Source organism: Echiichthys vipera (genome assembly GCF_963691815.1).
Source record: "Echiichthys vipera genome assembly, chromosome: 17".
Taxonomy (NCBI): domain Eukaryota; kingdom Metazoa; phylum Chordata; class Actinopteri; order Perciformes; family Trachinidae; genus Echiichthys; species Echiichthys vipera.
Window position 1 is genome coordinate 25,096,088 of NC_139842.1, and position 22,184 is coordinate 25,118,271.

At 42.3% G+C, this 22,184-nt stretch overlaps 1 protein-coding gene across 7 annotated transcripts in view; it reads left to right on the plus strand.

The window, feature by feature from the left end:
• Positions 1 to 604: 604 nt before the first annotated feature.
• Positions 605 to 22,184, plus strand: part of nfixb (nuclear factor I/Xb) — a 170,193-nt gene continuing 148,613 nt past the window's right edge. For 2 of the 7 annotated variants that reach the window (XM_083931450.1, XM_083931453.1), the window contains exons 1-2: positions 607 to 1,299; positions 12,058 to 12,141. In XM_083931450.1, the coding sequence (XP_083787576.1) occupies positions 1,297 to 1,299; positions 12,058 to 12,141 (87 nt within the window). In that variant the 5' untranslated portion in view covers positions 607 to 1,296. Of the gene's footprint in view, positions 1,300 to 12,057; positions 12,142 to 22,184 lie in introns of all 7 variants that reach the window. The other 5 variants (XM_083931451.1, XM_083931454.1, XM_083931447.1 and 2 more) reach the window with 4 other exon arrangements.

A 22,184-nucleotide genomic window follows, 5' to 3' on the forward strand; every position in this document is an offset into this window, starting at 1 on the left:
GTTGTTGACCAGTTGGAGGTCATGTTTTGGACAAACTGACCAAAGTGTCACCGTGCATGCCTCCCTGCATCCAGGCTCCGTATAAACTTTCACATCTCCCCCTCTCCTCGTACCCCACACACCTAGAACATATTGGGGTTTATCATAACCTGCCACGGCCGCAGCCTCCCCCACCGCTCCCTAACCTCCGCTCCCTCCCTCCCGCCCTCTCTGTCGGCCCCGAGCTGCCCCTATACTTTTGCCGGTGAGAGCTACTAATCCCCTGCGTCCACGGTTTACTCTGAGCCCGTATTTAATTCCTCTAAACCCCCAGCTGCCGCCCTGGTTACTCACTGAACACGACAGACTGTGAACCGCTCTGGTTATTAATAATTCACCAGCCCCTCCGCTCCGCTTCTCCGGCCGCGGCCGACGGACCCCGCGCGTCCTCAGTGGTGCGTGCGTGCGTGCAGCCACGCTGTGTTTCCACTTTGTTTTTTCCTTCATTTTGCCAGCTCGGTGTCTCACACGGGGATACGCACGTTTCGCCTCCTTGTTGTTGTGTGTAGCCCATAGGCAGCCCCGGCTGGCATTGCCCACCGAGTCCCGCTATAGACTCATCAACTCTGGTGTTGCGACATCCGCGCTGCCACATGGCGAGTTCTGTTCTAGACGCCGTTCTCTCTGCAACTTTCTCCGGACACTGAGGAACAGGTGGGGGGCGGGGGGAAGGACCGAGGAACACTTTCTTATCAGCGGAGCCGGAGCATGCACAAGGGGAAAGCGCGCGGCGGCGTCGTCCCATCTGCAGGAGCAACAGCTGATTTGGTGAGCGCGTGAGCAGAGAGTGCGAGCTACTTACAGTCGGTGCACAGCCAGACTCCCGCTCTGTCACTCGGGCTCAGACGGCGACTGTGTCGGTGGCGCAGAGCGCGGCGACTCGGTGGACATTACGGTACCGGGATAGACCGGAGCGAGAGCAGCGCGCACCGGCAGGCGAGCGCGACGATTTTCATGGGAATACCACGAGGTGAAAGCGAACACACACACCTTGCATGAAGAAGTCGGGCAGCAGAAGACTTGGATTATACAGCTCTGTCCTCCTTTGCCTTGAATGAGAGGAGTTGACTACAAATAACAAAAAAATGTTTACCGGGCAGCAGGCCGTGTATTAGGGCTCTTTTGCTTCCGGTATAAGGCCCGGCTGAACAAGACACCGAGCACTTTTCTCTCTCCCACACACTTTTTTTTGGAAGCCGAACTTTTGAGAGTGGAAAATGGGTCTTTGAGAGTGTTGGCACATTTCCCTACACCACAATGGTACGTGCTATGTAAACCAATAATTTGCTCATTTATGCACTCAGCTCTCAGATTCATTTGAGTTGTTCGTAGATTTAATGATTCACAGAAATAACTTTAAAGTTTAGTGGGCTGAGTTTCCCACTTATAATCCATGTGTGTGTTACTTGTGTAGCTATAACAGTCGCAAGAGTGTGTGTGCCAAGTCCTTCCACCTACCTGTCCGTTTTTCTCAGTCACAGTTAGACTTATGATGGCATTATAGTTATTTTTAAATGACAAGAGTTTGTCTTCTTTAAAAATGTTGAAATGAAATGTACATTTAAAATGATTCTGCTGGTAGGGAACTATAGTACACCTTATTTTAATAGTTTCACATCATGTTGCCAAATTGTATTTCCAAGCTTCTGGCTAAATCAGAGTCCAGCCCACTCAGTTCACCGCCCGATGCCCACTGCCTCCTGCCGTTTTATCCACATGGAGAACACGAGTCCCCTCGTTGCAGTGGTGTCTGATGTGGGCCTGCCTGTCGACTATTTATAGCCACATGTGTGATAGGCGTTATCGCATATCATACAGTGTAAGCAGCTAATAAAGAGGAGTCATGCGGTTTAAGGTTACATGTGAAGTGCCCGCAGTTGCCTGGATCCCACCTAAAGGCAAAGTTTAAGAGACTTTGGAAACTTGGCTATTAGAGGATGGAACTCATTCTTGGTGCCAACATTCAATTATGTGCCTATTTGATTTGTGCGTAATTACGCAGAGCGGTTTAGAGCTATTCCTTTATTACGTACGTGATTTATTTGTGCAATTCGGAGAAAACCTGTGACATCACGAGACCGACGTGTCACGATTAAACTGGATATGTGCTCACGTTGCGCTTTCTTCAATTCAACAACATTTGAGATTTGATTTGCGGTTTCCTCAGGCCTGGCCGAGTAGTTTTCATAAGAAAAACTATTATTGTTTCCTCGTTATCCCCATTTGCCCCTAACCTGACATCATATCCGTTTAAATTGGCAAATGTATTCCCTGTGAAGTTGAAAAAACGTGCACCTGAATGCAGAACTTGTAGGTTTTAAATTTAGTAATATAGACTTAAGAATTATGATATAAAGCTCCCACATCCTTGACCCTTAGATGGATCCTTTTATTTATTGTTTTGGCATGAAATGAGTCAAGTCAGGCATAGTCAGGGAAACCTCCCACATACAACCTTGAAGCTGCTTAGATTCCAGGAAGGGGTCTTATTTGCACATGAATAAGGAAAGATTATTAGTATGAATAATTATTTGTTTACAGCATCCTAGCTGACATGGCAGCTGCCCAAGAAGCTCATCAGTAAAAATGATACAGAATTCAGGACAGGCCTCACATGGGATTATCTCGACTTGTTATTCTCCTACTTATAGCAGCAACTCACCTCTTTTTTTAAAAGGGAAGTCTATAATGTGAAATTGTGCCAAATATTTCAGTTGCATGTCAGTCTGAATGCACTGGGGGCTTCTGTCAATCAGTGTGAGGATTCTGTTAGCTTCCCCCAGGCTGATGCTCCATCTACGACACACAAGTAAACACTGAGACGATCTGTATCTTTGGCACAACAGGTGATTGATTTTCCCAACAAGAAAACAACAAAAGGACAACGAGAAAATGTGACTTATCATCATGAAAAATATCATATGTTAGGTCCCAAATGATAGTTTACATATATATTAGAACTTCATGATGAGGAATATTAGTCACATTTTAAATATAAAAGTATTTTTAAAGTCATGGTCAGTGTGTGATGTACAGCAAAAAATACAGTAGTCACAGAGTAATGTGTAAATAGTTAGGGTAATTTTATCCCGCCCTGTGTGTGTGTGTGTGTGTGTGTGTGTGTGTGTGTGTGTGTGTGTGCATGTGCGCGCGCGTGTGTGCATGTGTGCGTGTGTGCGTGTGTGTGTGTGTGTGTGTGTGTGTGTGTGTGTGTGTGTCCAGCCCGCCACACGACGATCAGACAAGCGGTTTTCCAGTCTTGTGTGATCTCCCTCTTGGCTGTTGCTGCCAGTGATGTCATCCCTCACTGTATACAGAATATTATGCTTATTATGTTTGTCCTGGCCCTGACATATCCCTGGAAAAATAAATAAGGCTTCAAGCAGGCCACGATAGCTTATGTGGCGTGTAAGCTTTCGCCGTTGTTTAAAGATACAAACTCTGATATACGTTCAAACAGCGTAAACATTAGGATAGTAAGCTCCGGTGGGTTAGTCCAGTTGATTGGTTTTGTTGTAGCTATTGTAGCATAGTTTAGCAGAGTTGCTAACAAATACACACCGTGAGGTGTAACACGTTCCTTGATGTGACATTCATGATGCACAAAATGAGCCAAATGAAAGACAAAGTGTCACTGGATCGTTTGCATGCATCTTTTTAAAAGCCACACCACAAGTTGAGGCAGAAAACACAAACTTAAAGGGAAATTCCGGCGTAAAATCATCCCAGGGTCTTTTGAGCAAATACACTCATCCAATAAGCCATCGAGACAATTTTTTGTGTGACAACTATTAAGTGAGAAATCCGGAAGAGTCGCTAACAGCCAGACATGGCTAACACTGATAGCTCTGGGCAGCACAGTGAAGGCATTAAAATGTCTTTTTTAACCACTAATACTGCTGAAAATAACAGCAAACCTCTGCAGCAGCATGAGAAGAGTCCCTACACAGGAAACAAAGCACCAATGGGCTCCTTCCTATTGGATTGACTTTGGTAATCCACTTGAATGGACTTTACTATGAGAGGAGCTGGTACAGGGGCCAGTAGGTTAGTCTTTAAAACACTCTTTAATAAACTCTGGGTTCACTAACTACGTTGTTGGTGCTTTAGTTAATGTGAAGGGTTATCATTCTGCTGCAGAGGTTTTGTGTTATTTTCAGCAGTATTAGTGATTAAAAAGGACGTTTTAACACCTTCACCGTGCTGCCCCAAGCTAATCACTGTTAGCCGCATTACATTACATTAATTACTGTTAGCGGCTCTCCAGGAATTCTCTGTTGATAGTTGTTACACAAAGTCTCCATGACTTATACCACTTGATGAGTGTAAAAAAAAAAGACCCTGGAATGATGTTACACTGGAATTCCACTTTAAAGGGGCACTTCAGTGATTTAGTGTTACACTTGCACAAATTTGGGAGACTTATGTTAGACAAATTAAAATAAGCCGAAGCAGCATAGGTTGAGATACCCCGACTTTCATTTTCTCTGATGAGTGGAGCTTCACAAAAGCTGGATCCCATGATGCAACCCAATAGCATCACTCGTTAAAACTTTCCTGCTTGTTGAATGCCTTCATCTTCCAAACTCCATAGCCCAAATGTGTAACTCAGGCTTTCAAGCTGAATTCACGATAACCCCAATAGGGTTTAGAAAAGCATTACACCACTGAACTTTATCAGTGTAAGAGCAGTGGAGTACCCTTTTTATTTTCAAGTTATTATTGACTTTTTTTTCTTTCTTTTGTCTTACAAATCATTATTGGTACACCTGAAAACAAAGACTTACACTTGATAGTGAGAATGAGCAGAACACTCCCATCTAGTGTCTCAAGATTGTAGTCACAACAACTAAAAATAATTCCAGCAGTCGGGTTGCCAGGTTTGTTGCAGAGTGTGTCAGTGATCAGTCTGCTCCATGTCAGTGATGAATCATACAGGGGAACCGCTCATTTTCACTAATATAGTCATTTAAACAGTATTTAACTTTATATATATATGTATGTATATATATATTTATATATATATATACATACATACATATATATATATGTAAATATATATATATGTATGTATGTATATATATATATATATATATATATTTATATAAATATACATATGTATATATATATTTGTATTTTTTTGTATTACCCTTTATTTAACCATATTCCCATTGAGATTTAAAATCTCTTTTCCAAGGGAGTCCTGGCCAAGATAGAGACCAACAAAAACATAAACCTTTCCAACAAAAGACCAACAAAAACATAAACCTTTCTAGGAAGCTTAATAACTGTTTAATAACTGTTTGCTATTTGCCAATATTCCATGTCAGCCCTCTTCAGGGTCACTTTGAAACATTTTTAAATTAAAGCAGTGAAAACAGACTCTCACATGAACAGAGAGCTGGTGTTGGAGTGATATCTCCTCTAATGGAGCATTTACTCTTGAAAAGATGTAGTACTTTCCAATCAAATAGTGCAGTGATTAACTTGTTAGTGGAGAGCACTTTGTGCCAGATGAAAGCAGCAGGGTGCTTTTTATGACTTGCTTAAGTGAGTATTGAAAATCTACAAAAGTGAAAAGGAAACAGTGGAGTGAGTAATGTCACCTGTTCCCAATGCACTTTTACAATTTTATTTAAACAAGTGACTCTATATCAAAAGCAGACACATGAGGTATGAGGTATCATTTGACTTCAGACCCCAGATCAGATCAGTTTGCTTGGGAAGCGACAGTGACAGGTTTCTTTATCTTGTTTTCATGAAACTACAATGCTCAGACTTTGAGATGATATATTTTTTGTGGCATCTCATCAAGCTCAGGCTGATCACGTTACACTCCTAACTCTTCCATCTAATTTCTAACCCTGCCACAATTACTTTATCAAGACTTAACCCTCACATTAATTGGTTTCACAAGACAACCCCAGACTGCACACCAGCTGTGTAACTGAGTAATTTGAATCTGCTTAATTTGGGAAGGTGTTGGTATCTACTACCTTCCTAGTTTAATTTGAAAAAAAAAAAAACACAACAACAATACATGTATTTTCGTCTTGAGGACCGTAATGAGGAATTAGAGCCAACAGCATTATTCATTAAACAGAGCTTGCCAGCTATTTATCACTGTAACAATATTAGCATATTTGTTTAAATTTTCAACACTTTTTTTAGCATTCATAACCAGGTTTAGGGTTTATAATAATCTGGCATCGAATGTATCGCATCAAATTGAATGCTGAAGAAGAACCAGTGGCGAGCCCCAGAAACATGCTAAAAATCCTTTATTAACACACACACACACACACACACACACACACGCATGCATTCACACTCTTCTAATTACCGCCTCAACTGCTCCCTGTCTCATTCCTCACCTCCTGAGATGCAGGTGTAAAATATCACATTTTTCCAGCATTTCTCCCTGAGGTGGCGCTGGCTTGGACTCACACAACGTAAATTTCCCCTTTCATATTCCCCCACACATTTTTTCTACAAACAAGTTCCCCCTCCCATCCCTCCCTCACTTTGATGTGCTTGCCACATCTGCACAGGTTTGTTAGCTTGTTACCAGGTGAAGAATGAGGATACAATTAAGGCTGAATGAAGTGGGACTGGGTAGGATGTCAGTTATGTTTTGCGGCGGAGGAGAAAAGTCTCTGATGCTCTAGAAAGTGTTGAGCTCACAGAGTGGATGCTGCAAATGATTAGGACGCTGCAGTAGAATGATCAGAAGGTTGTTAATCATTGATTGTGAGGATACTTGCCTCTCGTGGATTGTTGTGTATCCAGAAACATGGAAACCCTGGTGGTTTCTGCACTGCTGTGTATGATCAAGAGAACAAGAGAGACAGGGGAAGGTGGGCCATATGTATATGTGCTCTAATATATCCAATGCCATGAAAGACAGCCAACTTGAGAACCCCCTTTTAGATCTGACTGATTGTACTGTATATACATCAGAGAGATGCAGTGAACAGCTGAGGTACTGCAGATACTTAGATTTATGTTTACACTCATGCAATGGGATACTTAGTAGGCCTCTTTGCATGACTGTGACAGTACATTGGATGACACACTCAGTGCATTTACATGCAGTTTAAAAACCTGATTATAATCGGGTTGAGGGCATACCTCGTTTTCTCAAACGCCATGAAAACACCGTACCCCGGGTAAAATTGGAGTTCTCATACCCGGGTTAACAGACCCAGAGAACTCCTTCAATTCCCCGATTATTCATGCATGTAAACAGTGTTCTAGGATTATTATCAGGTTTCTCGTCTGCATATGCTCCGTGGGTTATAACTCCCCCTCCCCACCCCACGAGAGTGGCTTTTGACCCGAAAATAGAATAAACCAGGAAGCAAAGGCGCCGAAAACAACATGAAAAATACACCACGGCAACTAACATCACTACCAAGAACATTTTGACAAAGGTGAACCGGGAAATAAGCCGTTTACAGTCCAGCTGTATGTTGGTGGAGCTCCACCTACTGTACCGGAGGAAGAGTAACTCCGTCATTTTCCCATTCAACCCCCTCTCATGTAAACATGGGAAACTTCAATAACCTGATTGTTAAAAACCACGGTAAGGCCATTTTCGGGTTACTGATGTGACTGTTAACACATTGACTGTTTAAAAACCTGCAATTATTGGAAAATAACACAACAGTTAAACATTTTGGGAAAATCCATTATTTGCTTTCTTTCCAAGATTGAGTCTGGCCCACCTGTTTCAAATGTTATCACTCTATTGAATGGTGTTATCAGTGGTCATCAGCCTCGTAGATATGGGTAAAAGGATCCTGTTACACCTACTATTAGGTTCAGAAGGCCATTATCATCTGTTCACATGGTAACTACCACTGTCAGCTTGGGCAGGAACCCCTTGCAATCACTTTTTTAACAGTTTTTGGTGAGGATAAGGTAAAGACCATGGTTAAGTTCAACATACTTAGGTTTATGTCAGTTAAGAACATAACATGGGAAAGTAAACTAGCCTGAAAAAAATCAATGTTGAGGTTTGGTTTCACATGGTATATGAACACACGTCTACCAGATGAAAGTCCTGTGTGTCTGTGTCTGTTGACCCATCCACCACCCCAAACTTAAAGTCGAGTTGGGTCATACAACCTTAAATCTATGGTAGTGATAAGAACTGAACATACCCATCCAGTTGTCGGATAACGTAAGTGGGGGGCTTAGCCTAGCTTAGCATAATGACTGGAGACGAAGGAAACTGCTAATCCGACTCTGTCCAAAGCTTAACACCTACCAACACATCTGAATTTTATAAATTAACACAGAGATTTGAAAACAACCAGTTGTGTTTGTAGAGGAGATACAAGCTTGAACTGTTTCTTGGTGCAGCGCTCTGAAGTCTCCCTGTGACAGGGGGTTGCTAGTTTTGGCCACATTGGGCCTTTTTCACATTTATGTTCATGAACTCATTTAACTATCAGCTTTAGAGGGGTTGTTTTTTTCACATTTTAACAGAGACAGGTTAGCTGTATGTATTTGCTTCTAGTCTGTCGGTGAAACCAGCTAAACACCTCCCAAATGCAGGTCAGTACTTTCCGTACTACGCCTCATTTGTGAGTGTAGGACTCCCTATGTAAGCTTGTGGTAGTAGCAGCTAGCCGGAGAATTGCATATCAATGATTCTCTCACAGAAATATACTGCGGTCAAGCTAGCTATTAGCGCATCTCTGTGGTAAAACCAGCCGCCTCTGAAGTCTCGTGGCCAGGGAAGACATAGTAACATCTCTCACAAAGCAGTGTCTGGAAAATGGTTTTAAATGAGCTGGTTTGACCATGGAGATACGGAAGACGGCTAGCTTCACCATACTCAGAAATATACATTAGTCCAGAACACAGGATCTTCTTCCTGTATTTACTTTCTTGCTCCCGCCCCAAACACATCTGACCATGTGAAAAGAGAGAAACTGAACCAAGAGGAAATTGCTCCAAGTTTATCAAACTCAACTGATTTGGATGAGGGCAAATGAAATAGAGGTGTGAATACACACTTAGATTTAACCAGACAGTATTACCAACATTTTACACTTTGCATTTATTTGGAGTCTCATTTCTGACCATGAACCTGTTTGGGTCTTCACCAACTCCCAAGGGAAATATTTGTTTCTTCTTGCTAACTGTGTCTGTTGTTTAGAGCTAAGAACAAGATGGTGTAAGCTGGGTTTTTAGAATTTGTTTGCTGCAAACAGCTGCAAAACATAATGCGAGTTGTGAGAAAGAACCAAAATAGTTTCTGGCCGGAACATTAAAACGAGATAAAAGACGCCATAAAACTGCATAGAGCTGAGGAAAACAGCAAAGTCAGAGGCTAATTCTCAGCACTACGAGTAACATGTAAAATGTATTGATCATAGCTGATCTTTTACTAGATGTCGACTGTCTCCAAATATTAAAAACCTTTGAACATGTCACAACATTTTGATTATGTTTTGGGAACACCGTGCAACAGTAACATACAGCGTTCTGAGGTCACAAATGGAGTTTGTACTCGCACACATGAGATTTCTATCTTCTCAGCACACTTGCAGAAAGAAAACACCAAGATGTATTTCTCACATCATCAATCTTTTTAATACATCACACATACATAATACGGAGACTTGAACTGTGACATGGACCAGGAAAACAAATGTTCTCCTCTGTTCTTTGGCCTGGGCTCTGAAATCTCCTCATCATGTTTTTTACTTTGTTTGCAGTCATAAAGACATTCTCTGAGCTCTCCATTGATAAAATCTGACAACCATTCAGGGTTGTATTACGCTCCGTATCGGTCACCCAAAAAAAAGTTTACATCCTAGAAATCAAATGATTTCCAGAGCTTTTTAAGTGTTAATTGCACAACGCTCTGCACCTATTCTAGCTCCAGGCCGGCCATATGGATCAGGCATATGCTGCATATGTATATATATATATATATATATATATATATATATAAACACATATATATATAATTGATACCATGCCCTATAAAAACACGACAGAGAGGGTGAAAGGGGGCCAGTGCTGCAGGGAGCTACTTCAAACAATCAGTCTCAAACAAACGATAGAAAGATATGGACAGGGATAGGCTTCGTTCATTAACAGACCCACGTTTTTATACTTTCATTATTATTGTTTAGCCGCTTCAGCCTGGACTCCATTGTCTGTGCAGCACAAATTCATTTTTCAGTTTAAATGACTCTAACCTGTCACAAAGAGGCGACCAGAACTACCAGCATGCCTTGTTCTACTTTACTCAACAGAGTAAAGTATATCCTTCAGCTGGACCAAACAGTTTAAGAGCTTAACAGAAAGCCCAGGGAGCTTGACAAGGGCACCATTTAGTGGGACAAATGGTTTCAAATGGTTTTCCTCCAGTGTTTCCCCACATATTAATGATGACAGGCCAGAGGTTGGATCCTGAGGCTGAACGCCATGAGGAGTATTTTCTTAGTCATCAGGATGACTTGAATTCTAATGTGAACGCTTCACGTGGCTGTCGCTGCACCTACTGCGAGCGAGGGAGGCGATGCTAAACAAAAGCAATGTTAATCTGATGTTAATCAATCCGCCTGCTAGACCTTTCGGCGCACACACGGATTGAAACGACGCACACACAGATGCCCTTCCTGTGTTACAGTAAAAGGGAAAGGGAAAAGGCTCAAGCTGTAACCTCTCATTCTGAAGGATATGAATAGCCTGTGTCTCCAGCCGCAGCTTGGTTAGCCCAAGTCTGGGACTTATTATAGCGCTGTGTGTTTATGCATGTGTCTGCGCATGTATTTCTCCGAGTGCAATCCTGTGTCACCGTGTGCGTACTGTATTTATGTGCATATGTAAATACTTTAGTAACCTAATGTCTGTTTGAATTCCCGAAGAGATTGTTTACCTCACATGCCAGTTTAAATAGTATAACTTTACATTTCATAGCTGGCTAGGAGCAATGTTTGTTCCTGTTTCGGGTCCGTGTTTGTTTCTGCTTAAGGTATGTTGAGAGATGAGAACGTAAAATTGTGGAAAATAGGATTATTTCTTCTCCTCTATCCAGCAACTAAACTTTAAGCTCCTGGCCCTTGAACTTCCTTCTCCTAACTCAGAACCAGAGTTATTTTCATTCATTTATTCATTTTTAGCCCTTGCCTAACAGGTTTAGTTGATATCCAAAACAGACATTCAAATTTAGTCTGGTGAAAACCAATTTGTACCAGTTTGGACTAAAAAGTAAAAGCCACGGGCCAGCTAACCAGGCAGAGCTCCCATCCCTGATCTAGATCCTCAGTCTGTAGTTCGCTCCCATCCATGTTGTCTGGCCTGGCTGCCTCAATTGACAGCAGAACTGCAATGGATGCTCATTCAGAGCCCAAGTCTCTGCTGGCGTGTCCCATGGCATACAAATGAACTGCGCTGAATAGAAACAAACACTTAGAATAAATACTTTAGCTGCATCTATCAGTGAATGCAATGCAGGGCCTGTAGTGTGGCCAAGGGCTGGTGTTTGTATGTGTATATGTGGGCAGACATATGGCTTCTGTATGTGCGAGTCTGTGCCCAATGTGTGTAGTATGTGGCCGTGCGTATGCGTGTGTGTGAATGATTTGTGCTGAATCAGTGCGCACTGACAGAAAAGTGACCATGCAGGTGAAACAGCAGGGACAGGAAATGCCATTGTGTGAGAGTATTATGTTCGGGTACGGCAGCTAAACACTTTGCTCCCCATTCAAGTGGTGGTGACTGGCAGGGCCGGGCCTCGGGCCTGCACAGCATATGGGTTCAGACAAGCAACTGTGTGTGTAGAATGTAAAAATCAAAGTTTCTCAAGTAGTTATAAGGTGGTGGGACTTGAGGATGAATAATAAACAGTTAGATATAAGGAGCAGCTGGATGATGATTCTCCCATCCAAAAATCTGCGTTTACAGCTTTGCAGCCAGCTTTTCTGTGTGTTTTTAAATTCCCTGATCATAAAGACAGTGTCAACTAATAAATAAATGACTGTTGTGTTCCAGGCAACCGAAACGTTTCTGTTGAATGAAGAACCCTCCAGAGGTCCTGGGATGCCTGAATGCTTTGTAGTATCAGATTCATACAGGGTATGCATCTATTATTATTATTATTATTATTATTATTATTATTATTATTTTCTTTTCTTCATGTGTTGTATTAACTGTGTTATTTGAGTCATTACTCATTACTATGATTGACAGTCTGTTTTCATGCTCGTGGTAATTGCACCACAATCATAATGTCATTCACAGCTCCCTCTACTCAGCTGCAAACCATTACAATCATTATTTCCACACGCACGTTTAAGAAAAAGGGGCCTTTGCAACTTCACCGAAGCGCCCTCGTCTAATGGGAGTGAAAATTATGTCGATAATGTGCAGCATGCCTAGTTGTATGAAATCGAAAGGGATACAAAGTTAAATAAAGTGAGCAGCTTTTCTAAAAAAAAAAAAAAAGAATAATAAAAAAGAACAGAAGAAAAATCCTCCCAGTGGGTGCAGCGGATTTACAACGATGGACACTGTGATATAGAATGGTAATAAAAACAGAGGAGAGGGGACGGGGAGGGGGAGGGGAGAGAGGGGAATGACTGAAAACGTGATTGTTAATGAGGTGGGAGCCAGTTTTCTAGGCTACGGTCTTTGTTTCCCAGAGTTAAGACTTACGCCAAGTCTCACACAGAATCTGGGTTGCTACAGTGTATCGTGTGTCTCGGGGTACAGAAATGAACCATTATGGCTGTAATTGAGTAGTGCGGCTGCTGGGGGAGAGTTTTGGAGAGGGGGAGGAGCGTCGCCGGAGCTGGATTGGATTCCAGGGGCAGCGAGTTCAAGAACATCCACAGGAGGGTGTCCACCTCCAACTTCTCACCGGGAGGTCTGCTGTTGGGGGCTTACTTTAGTATAATGTGCATCACGGCTGCCTTCTTTCTCTCTTTATTTCTGCTCTCGGCCTTTATGTAAGGGTTCCTGCAGTAAAAAGTATTGAAGAAGGGTGGTAAAGATTTAGCCTCCACCTTTGTCTATTGTTATCCCTGAAAATGAAGACACATCTACTAGACTGTGGTTGTGGTGTGGATGTGAGCGGATTTTCAGATTGTTTCATTTGAAAGAATTTGAGTGACCAGTAAGGATCCAGTAACTCCATAGTATCAACTCATTTCTGTCTATAAAGAAATCCTAAAAACCTATATAACCATTACCATGAGATTTCCAATTTTTCCAGTAGAAATCAACTAGTTTCAAAAACTTGCTGGAAAGGATCGTCTGTGTCTTGAAACAAGACAGGACAGGCAGGTTACTGCTCTAGAAGGAAGAACAATTAGGTGTGACTTCAGAAAATATTTGAACTGGAAGGATAACAGAACTGCACAGTGTCCTGTATCACTTGTACTAAATCTACTGGCGACGTCTTGGTCCTCCTAGACCTTCATCAGGCAAAGTTCACATAGACAAACAGCTCCCATATACAGACTATAGGCTCTCGCCCGGGAAAATCAGAGGACGCCAGCAACACTTCCTGGTATGCATATAAATCAAGCTCAATGAGCTCTTCAGATATAAAAAACAAATGTGATACTGAGCTCCTCCAATTACAAAAAGAAAAGTAAATGTAACAATATTATAGAAAGTAGGACCATAACACACAATAAAAACACTGACGGGACATTGGATGGGAACATTGATTTTTATAAATCAGTTCCATTTTACACAATGTAGCCTACATTTCTACATAGAGTGGAAAAACATTCAAGTCAATCTAGATATGACCTCATAATAATTAAAATCACATTACTTCAGAATTATTATTTTACCAACGAGGGAAAACATGAAGAAATTATAACTACAGTAGAATACTTGAATCAAATTGATTTACTCTGGAAAACAGTACAGAAATACTAATAATGTTTTAACAAGACTGTAAAGAGTTAAAGGCCCTATATTGCAAAAATGGAGACTGTTTTTTTTTATTATTATAAAGCAGGCAGAGGTGCTGTATAAATACTGTGAAAGTATCAAAGCTCTCAATCCACAGAGAAATGCACACAGCCCCTATTCAGAAACTGTGTCTTTAAACGAGCCGTCAGGACTTCTGTAGGTTGTGATGTCATAATTATATAGGTAAAAAGTGTTGCTCCAGTGCCAAGAGCCCTGATGTGAATGACCTGGAAATGCTGACCAATCAGAGCAAACTGCACTTTTGATCAGGAGGGGGTCTAAAACGGAGCGTTTCAGACGGAGGGTGAATACAGGACAGAGAAATATAATGGGCTTTTTGAACATCAAAGCCTGTAAACATGTTCTAGTAGAAACCCCAAATATTACATTAAATAACATTACATTTAGCTGACTCTTTTTTCCAAAGTGACTTCCAATGAGTGCATTCAACCACAAGGATACAATCCCAGAACAGCAAGAATCATACAAAAGAAGACAAAAGAAAAAGACTAGTACGAACCTGAAGATCAGCATATGTCCCTTTTCGTACCTTACAGAGTTAAGTTACATGCAAAATGACTTGGTACAATATATTCTCATCAACAGGTTCATATGATACCTTGCGGAAATCCATGCACAAAAATTTGTATATCGTATTACGAAAAATTACGATCTTTATTTAACAGCGTAAAGCGTCACAGTGACGGTTATGTTTGAGCAACAAACCATGGCGGTTAAAGTGTTATTCCGGCGTAAAATCATCCCATGGTCTTTTTTGGCACTTATATACATCAAATAAGACATCAAGACAGTTTCTTTGTGCATAAACTATTAACGGAGAAATCCGTTAGAAATCCGGTCGCTAACAGTCGGATGTGGCTAACACTGATTGGCTCGGAGCAGCACAGTGAACACATTAAAACGTCTTTTTTAACCACTAATACTGCTCAAAATAACACCAAACCTCTGCAGCAGCATGAGAAGAGTCCTTACACAGAAAACAAAGCAGCAAGGGGCTCCTTCCTTTGGGATTGATTTTGGTATTCGACTTGAATGGACTTTACTATGAGAGGAGTTGGTACAGGGGCCAGTAGGTAAGTCTTTAAAACGCTTAGAGGTTTGCTGTTATTTTGAGCAGTATTAGTGGTTAAAAAAGATGTTTTAATGCCTTCACCGTACTGCCCCGAGCTAATCAGTGGTAGCCACGCCCGGGCTGTTAGCGGCTGTTAGTGACTCTACTGGATTTCGCAGTTAAAAAACTGTCTCGATGGCTTATTTGATTTATGTAAGTGCCGAAAAAGACCGTGGGATGATTTTATGCTGGAATTACACTTTAAATCCCGTCAACAAAACAACTTATTTAGATTAAAAAAGGTTGTATTTTTACTTTTAGGTCACAAACACCAGTTCCCCAGGTGTTTTGGAACCCATCCACCATCCCGACCCTCCTACCTCATGTGGATTTCTGTGCTCTTATATTACCGTCACCTGATTTCCCTCTTTACTCTGGATGTCATTTCTAAAGTAATACTATATTTGTGGATTACAATGCATTACTTGTCATAGTTATTGATAGGAGCAGTGAATGAGGAAAGCCTGCTTGGTCAGAAGGACTCTTCTGTAGTGATCTTGTGACCCCTCTGATAAGTTGCAAAATTGAAAGTTTATCGAACTTATCGAGTTTATCGAAGGCGTCTCCAGCAACACGGAGCTGCCCATGGACGCCTGTCTGTAAATAAGGCCGGGAAAAAACTATCGGCGAATGCAGCAGCTGTAACGGGTTTGGTTGGGACCCAATAGCAGCACAAATACAGGCAGAGTTTGAGTCTCACCGCTGCGGGATTGATGATCTTGATCACCTCGAAGGGACCAATGAAGCGAGGAGCCAGCTTCTTTGACTCCACCCTCAGGGGAAGGTCACGGGTGGAGAGCCAAACCCTTTGACCAAGCTGATATTCTGGAGCCTGGGAGCGGTGGCGGTTAGAGGCAGAGGCATAGCGTCCAGCGGCTTTGAGGAGGGCAGTTCGAGCTCGGATCAGGGTCCTGCGGCAGCGGTGGATGAAGGCCTGGACGGATGGACAAGAAGTCTCTCTCTCCAGGGTCGGGAACAGAGGTGGTTGGTAGCCATAGACGCACTGGAAGGGAGAGAGGCCTGTGGCGGAACTGGTCAGGGTGTTGTGCGAGTATTCCACCCACAGGAGCTGTTCGGACCAAGATGAGGGGGATTGGGATGACATGCAGTGGAGTGCCGCCTCCATCTCCTGATTTTTGCGTTCCGTCTGACCGTTAGACTGGGGATGGTATCCTGATGAGAGACTGGCAGTGGCCCCCAGGAGTGAGCAGAATTCTCTCCAGAAAACAGAGGCGAACTGGGGGCCCCGATCAGAAACCACGTCTACTGGGATGCCATGGAGGCGGACAACATGTTTAAGCAACAGTCTTGCAGTCCCTTTGGCAGAAGGGAGTTTGGGCAGGGGCACAAAGTGGGCCATCTTGCTGAACCGGTCCACCACCGTCAAAATGGTGGTGTTGCCGTTGGACGGTGGTAGACCGGTGACGAAGTCCACGGAGATGTGTGACCATGGACGATGAGGTATCGGTAGTGGGTGCAGAAGACCAGCAGGAGCTTGGAGTGTGGGTTTATGTTGGTTGCAGGTGGGGCAGGCGTTGACGAAGCTCCGTGTATCTTCAGCCAGAGTGGACCACCAGAAGCGACGCTGCACCACTTCCTTCGTCCGCTGGATCCCAGGGTGACAGCTGAGGCTGGAGCTGTGAGCCCACTGGAGGACCTCGGACCGGAGGTCAGGTGGAACATACAGATGTTCTGGTGGACAGGAACTGGGTCCAGGCTGGTCCTGGATGGCAACTCTGACCCTCTCTTCCACCTCCCAGGTAAGTGTGGCGATGAGGCGTGAAGCTGGGAGAATGGTTTCAGGCTCTCGAGCCTCCTTCTCCTCCTCCTGAAACTGCCGAGACAAGGCATCAGGTTTGACATTGCGGGACCCCGGCCGATATGAGAGGGAGAAGTTGAATCTGGTGAGGAAGAGAGACCACCGGGCCCGGCGGGAGTTCAGTCTCTTGGCTGACTGGATGTACTCCAGGTTCTTGTGGTCCGTCCACACCAGAAACGGCAGTTTGGTCCCCTCTAACCAGTGACGCCACTCCTCCAGAGCCAACTTCACTGCTAGTAGCTCCCTGTTACCAATATCATAGTTTCTTTCAGCCGGGGTCAACCGCCTGGAGAAGAAGGCACAGGGGTGAAGCTTCTGGTCGATGGCGGCCCTCTGAGACAGGACAGCCCCTACTCCCACGTCGGAGGCGTCCACCTCAACCACGAATTGTTGTTCGGTGTCAGGCATTACGAGGATGGGGGCTGTTATAAAACGTGTCTTCAGGGACCGGAAAGCCTCATTGGCGGCCGAAGACCACTGGAAGGGCACCTTGGAGGAGGTGAGGGCTGTGAGAGGGGCTGCCACCGTGCTGTACCCTCTGATGAACCTCCGGTAAAAGTTGGCAAAGCCCAGAAATCGTTGAAGCTGCTTACGGGAGTCTGGAGTGGGCCAGGAGGTGACAGCAGAGACCTTGGCAGAGTCCATCTGGATGGTCCCCTTCCCTATGACGTACCCCATGGCCAGATTGTACTGTAACGGGTTTGGTTGGGACCCAATAGCAGCACAAATACAGGCAGGTATCGTTGGTAACAAACTTTATTGGCTTGATGCAGGGAATAATCAGAGTCACGCCGCTGCAGGTAGCCACAGAGGAGACTTGAGTTACACTCACTCTGAAGAGCTGAACCAGGTAACCGCCAGTTAGCCACAGGAGTCGACAGGCAGAATCCAGAAGGGGACAGGCGAGGATCGTGGTCAGGGACGGAAGGCTGAGGTGGTTTCCAGGAGATCGGTCAGGCAGGATAGTCAGAGGCAGGCTGGGTCGAAACCGGGAGATCAGGCAGAGTAACGCTGGAGAGTCTGGTGCAAGCATCGAGAACAGTCTGGCAGTGAGTGAGTGTGGAGTTGGGGTTTAAATGCAGCCAGAGCAGAGAGCACAGGTGAGTGGAGTTGGCTTGATGAGAGGGGTGTGTCTGATTGACAGATTGAAGCAGGTGCAGAGTGTGAGGCAGAGAGGAACTGTGACAGCAGCAGGCATCGGCCGATACGATACATCTAAAAAACGCAAATATCGGCCGATGCATCGGTCTATCACTAATTAGCAGCAAAAATAAATAGTTAACACTTCCATGTAAAGTGCATTGCAATCAGATGTAATGTAATGCAAACATAGAATTGAATTCACTAGATCGCTGTAACTGTTTTGCTGGTTATGATATATATATTTTTTTTAATTCTGGTTCTGCCTCATTCATCCCATATCTGAGCCAACTAATTAGTCAATATCGGAGCCGATATCCGATCCAGGTATCGGATCAGTGCATCTCTACTCTGATGTATCCTGTCACACCACCAGGCTGTGAATCACTAAGCAAAGCCCTGCATGTGTGCTGCATGTAAACTGTGGCCACCAGAGCTGACATCTGCTCAGAGAAACAACACAACCGCACTCTCCTTAGACAGACAGCCAGGTGTGGTATCATGTGCTATGATACTGTGTGTGTGATCATTTCATGCAAACTTGTGGTTACTCTTATCCTTGAAGAACCTGTTTTGCGGAACTAAAGCTTCCCCGAAGTAGTCAACGCAGTAATAAATGACACATCAATTTCTCTGATCGTTTATTAGTGAAAGCCTCAGTTTTTAACGCAACTGTACAACAGCTCCTAGCTGATGGGTGAAGTCATTACAGCGTTGGCCACTCTGGAGCAGTGGTAAATATGTATATTCAGAGCGTGTGAAAAAGCAGAGCCGCAGCAGACCCACCAACCATAGCATATGGCTCTACCATGTGTTACTTAATGAGAGATTTACTCACACAGACCACTAAATGTGTGGCTCATTTAAGGAGCCACGGCAGAGGAGTGTTTGCGTGTGTTGCATGCAAGTCGACTCTATAAAGGAGGGGTGTTTTGATCCCGGTCTAACCGCTCACTGTAACCTTTTGCACTCGCGTTGCTTTTAATGACTCCACTGCAAAAGAGCACAGAGAACAAAGAATATTCCTTAAATGTCACCGCAATGGTTATGCAGTCAACACACTAGAGAAACCTAAAAGGTGTGTGTCAGGGTGTGTCTGTGTCTGTGAGTGTGTGTGTGTGTGTGTTTCATATTAGTCATGTATCATATTCACAGAGAGGAATGCTGGTATTCTAACCTTGTGTGGTGGCGGGGCCAGGAGGTTAGAGTTTTGTGGCGTACATCTACTCCTGACCACACACTCTCTCCCTCGCCTGTGTCTCTGGCTCGGCTATCTGGCCGTGTGCAGTAATTGGCCACACAGCGCCCAGATCCCTTTGTTTCGCCTGCAGAGGCTTGCGGTAGACACGCAGAAGCCATAGGCCTCATAAATCTGTGGGACTCCAAAACTTCAACTCCGCTTCTTTACAATGACTTCACTCCCACCCAAATTCCCACTGTACCACACTCGGGATCCAGTCCAAGGACTTTGATTTCATGACTTATGCGATATGTGTATCACTCACTACCGTATGTGTGTGTGTGTGTGTGTGTGTGTGTGTGTGTGTGTGTGTGTGTCTGTTTGTGTGTGACAGTTTCTGTTTCCTCACACACCCCAATTTAGTGGAATTCAGTCTTTTGATTGGGCTCCGGGGCTGTGATTATAGGTCTGTCTTCACTGTTTGCTAGTTTTCTACTTGTCAGTGAATGCTGCAGTGACTGTTTGGCTTGGACTCACTTCACTGGTTTTTAAACTGCAGTTGTGGGTTCCAGACTGGGTCAAATATGGTTCAGTAAATAAAGAGTCTTACATTACAGCCTGTAATGAGATAATGCGTCGATTCAAACGCCTGTAAATGAATTTAATCCAGTGCAAACTTTAGCTTTTCATGCATGAGACTTAAGAGCTGTAATCCTCATATCAGGAGCTGAAACACAGTGTTTTATTCATGCAGCTGAATTATATTTATTTACATAAACCTGCCTTTTTATTATTATTATACATTATAGAGATGAACCGATCCTATACCTGGATCTGATATCGGCTCCGATATTGTCTAACTAACTCGGATATTGTATGACTGAGGCCGATCCAGCATTCTGATCCAGCCATTTCTCTTTTATTAATATCATAAACAGAAATACATTTACAGTGATCTAGTCACTTCAATTCTATGTTTGCAACAGTGGTTAGGGTTTTATATTACAGTTTCAAATATCTGTCTGCAGTGCACTTTACATGACAGTGTTATTTATGTATTTTTGCTGCTTATGTACACTTTGATATTTGTTAATAAATAATATTAAGTACATTTATATCTGTGTTAATTTGTATCCTGTTTTTAACAAGGATAAATGTCAGGCCTGATGTCTTCACTCACAGAGTAAGGTACATGCTTCATTCATTCAACAGTAGGATAGGATCTGTATCAGGTATCAGCCGATACGCTCAGTCCAGGTATTGGACCGGATCGGAAAAAACTGGATCTCTAATACATTATTAACAAAGTCAAATCAGAGACGTTCATGTGTCCATGTGACCCCATCATAGAAAGTTTCCACAGGTCACACTATTTATATATAAGCTGATTCCATTTATGCCTTGCAGCTGTTACACTCTGATCTATTCTGATGAAGCGTTTATTACGTGTTTCCTTCAACAGTGTAACTACAAATACATTAAACACACTGAACAACTCCTCCACCCTCTGGTCACTATTTCCATCTCCAGGGGTGCAGATCCCATGTCAGGATTGGGGGAGACACAAAAGTGATTTTTTTTTTTGCCCGTATGCAACTCATACCATGCCCCCATAAATCACAACTTCATAGAGGCTCACCATATTCAAATAGTACTTTGTATTTTGTTTAAATTTATAAGTATTTGTCCTAAACAGCCAACAGAATATCACTGTTTACTTAAGTGTTATATTAGTAAATCATCATTTTACTGAACTTTTATATTAGTAAATCATCATTTTAACTGTTATATTAGTAAATCATCATTTTAACTGTTATATTAGTAAATCATCATTTTAACTGTTATATTAGTAAATCATCATTTTAACTGTTATATTAGTAAATCATCATTTTACTGAACTTTTATATTAGTAAATCATCATTTTAACTGTTATATTAGTAAATCATCATTTTAACTGTTATATTAGTAAATCATCATTTGAACTGTTATATTAGTAAATCATCATTTGAACTGTTATATTAGTAAATCATCATTTGAACTGTTATATTAGTAAATCATCATTTGAACTGTTATATTAGTAAATCATCATTTTACTGAACTGTTATATTAGTAAATCATCATTTTAACTGTTATATTAGTAAATCATCATTTTAACTGTTATATTAGTAAATCATCATTTTACTGAACTGTTATATTAGTAAATCATCATTTTAACTGTTATATTAGTGAATCATCATTTTAACTGTTTTATTAGTAAATCATCATTTTAACTGTTATATTAGTAAATCATCATTTTAACTGTTATATTAGTAAATCATCATTTTAACTGTTATATTAGTAAATCATCATTTTAACTGTTATATTAGTAAATCATCATTTTAACTGTTATATTAGTAAATCATCATTTTAACTGTTATATTAGTAAATCATCATTTTAACTGTTATATTAGTAAATCATCATTTTAACTGTTATATTAGTAAATCATCATTTAACTGAACTGTTATATTAGTAAATCATCATTTGAACTGTTATATTAGTAAATCATCATTTGAAGGGTCTTTAAGGGTCTTCAGGTAAAGTGTCCTCAGCCCCAGTTCTTCTCTCCATCCCCCTTGTTTTCTCCCAGTGTAGGGACTACTTTATGCATGATTCATTAATAGGGGGAAATGTGAAAATATGAAGCCCTTTTTTTTTAAGTCTGCTGCCATATGTGTAAGAAACTCCCCGTTCATTCCGAGAGCAGAGATGGATGTGGAGTCAGAAATAGATTTGTCAAACATTATTTCAATCATTTCTTTTTAGATGTGAATCTAAAATGTGAAGAATATGACGATTGAAAATACATTTGTTCAATTTTGAATAATTTAGGGTATTTTTATTGGGGGAAGAGGGCAGTTCATGTTTTTCAGAAATTGGGGGG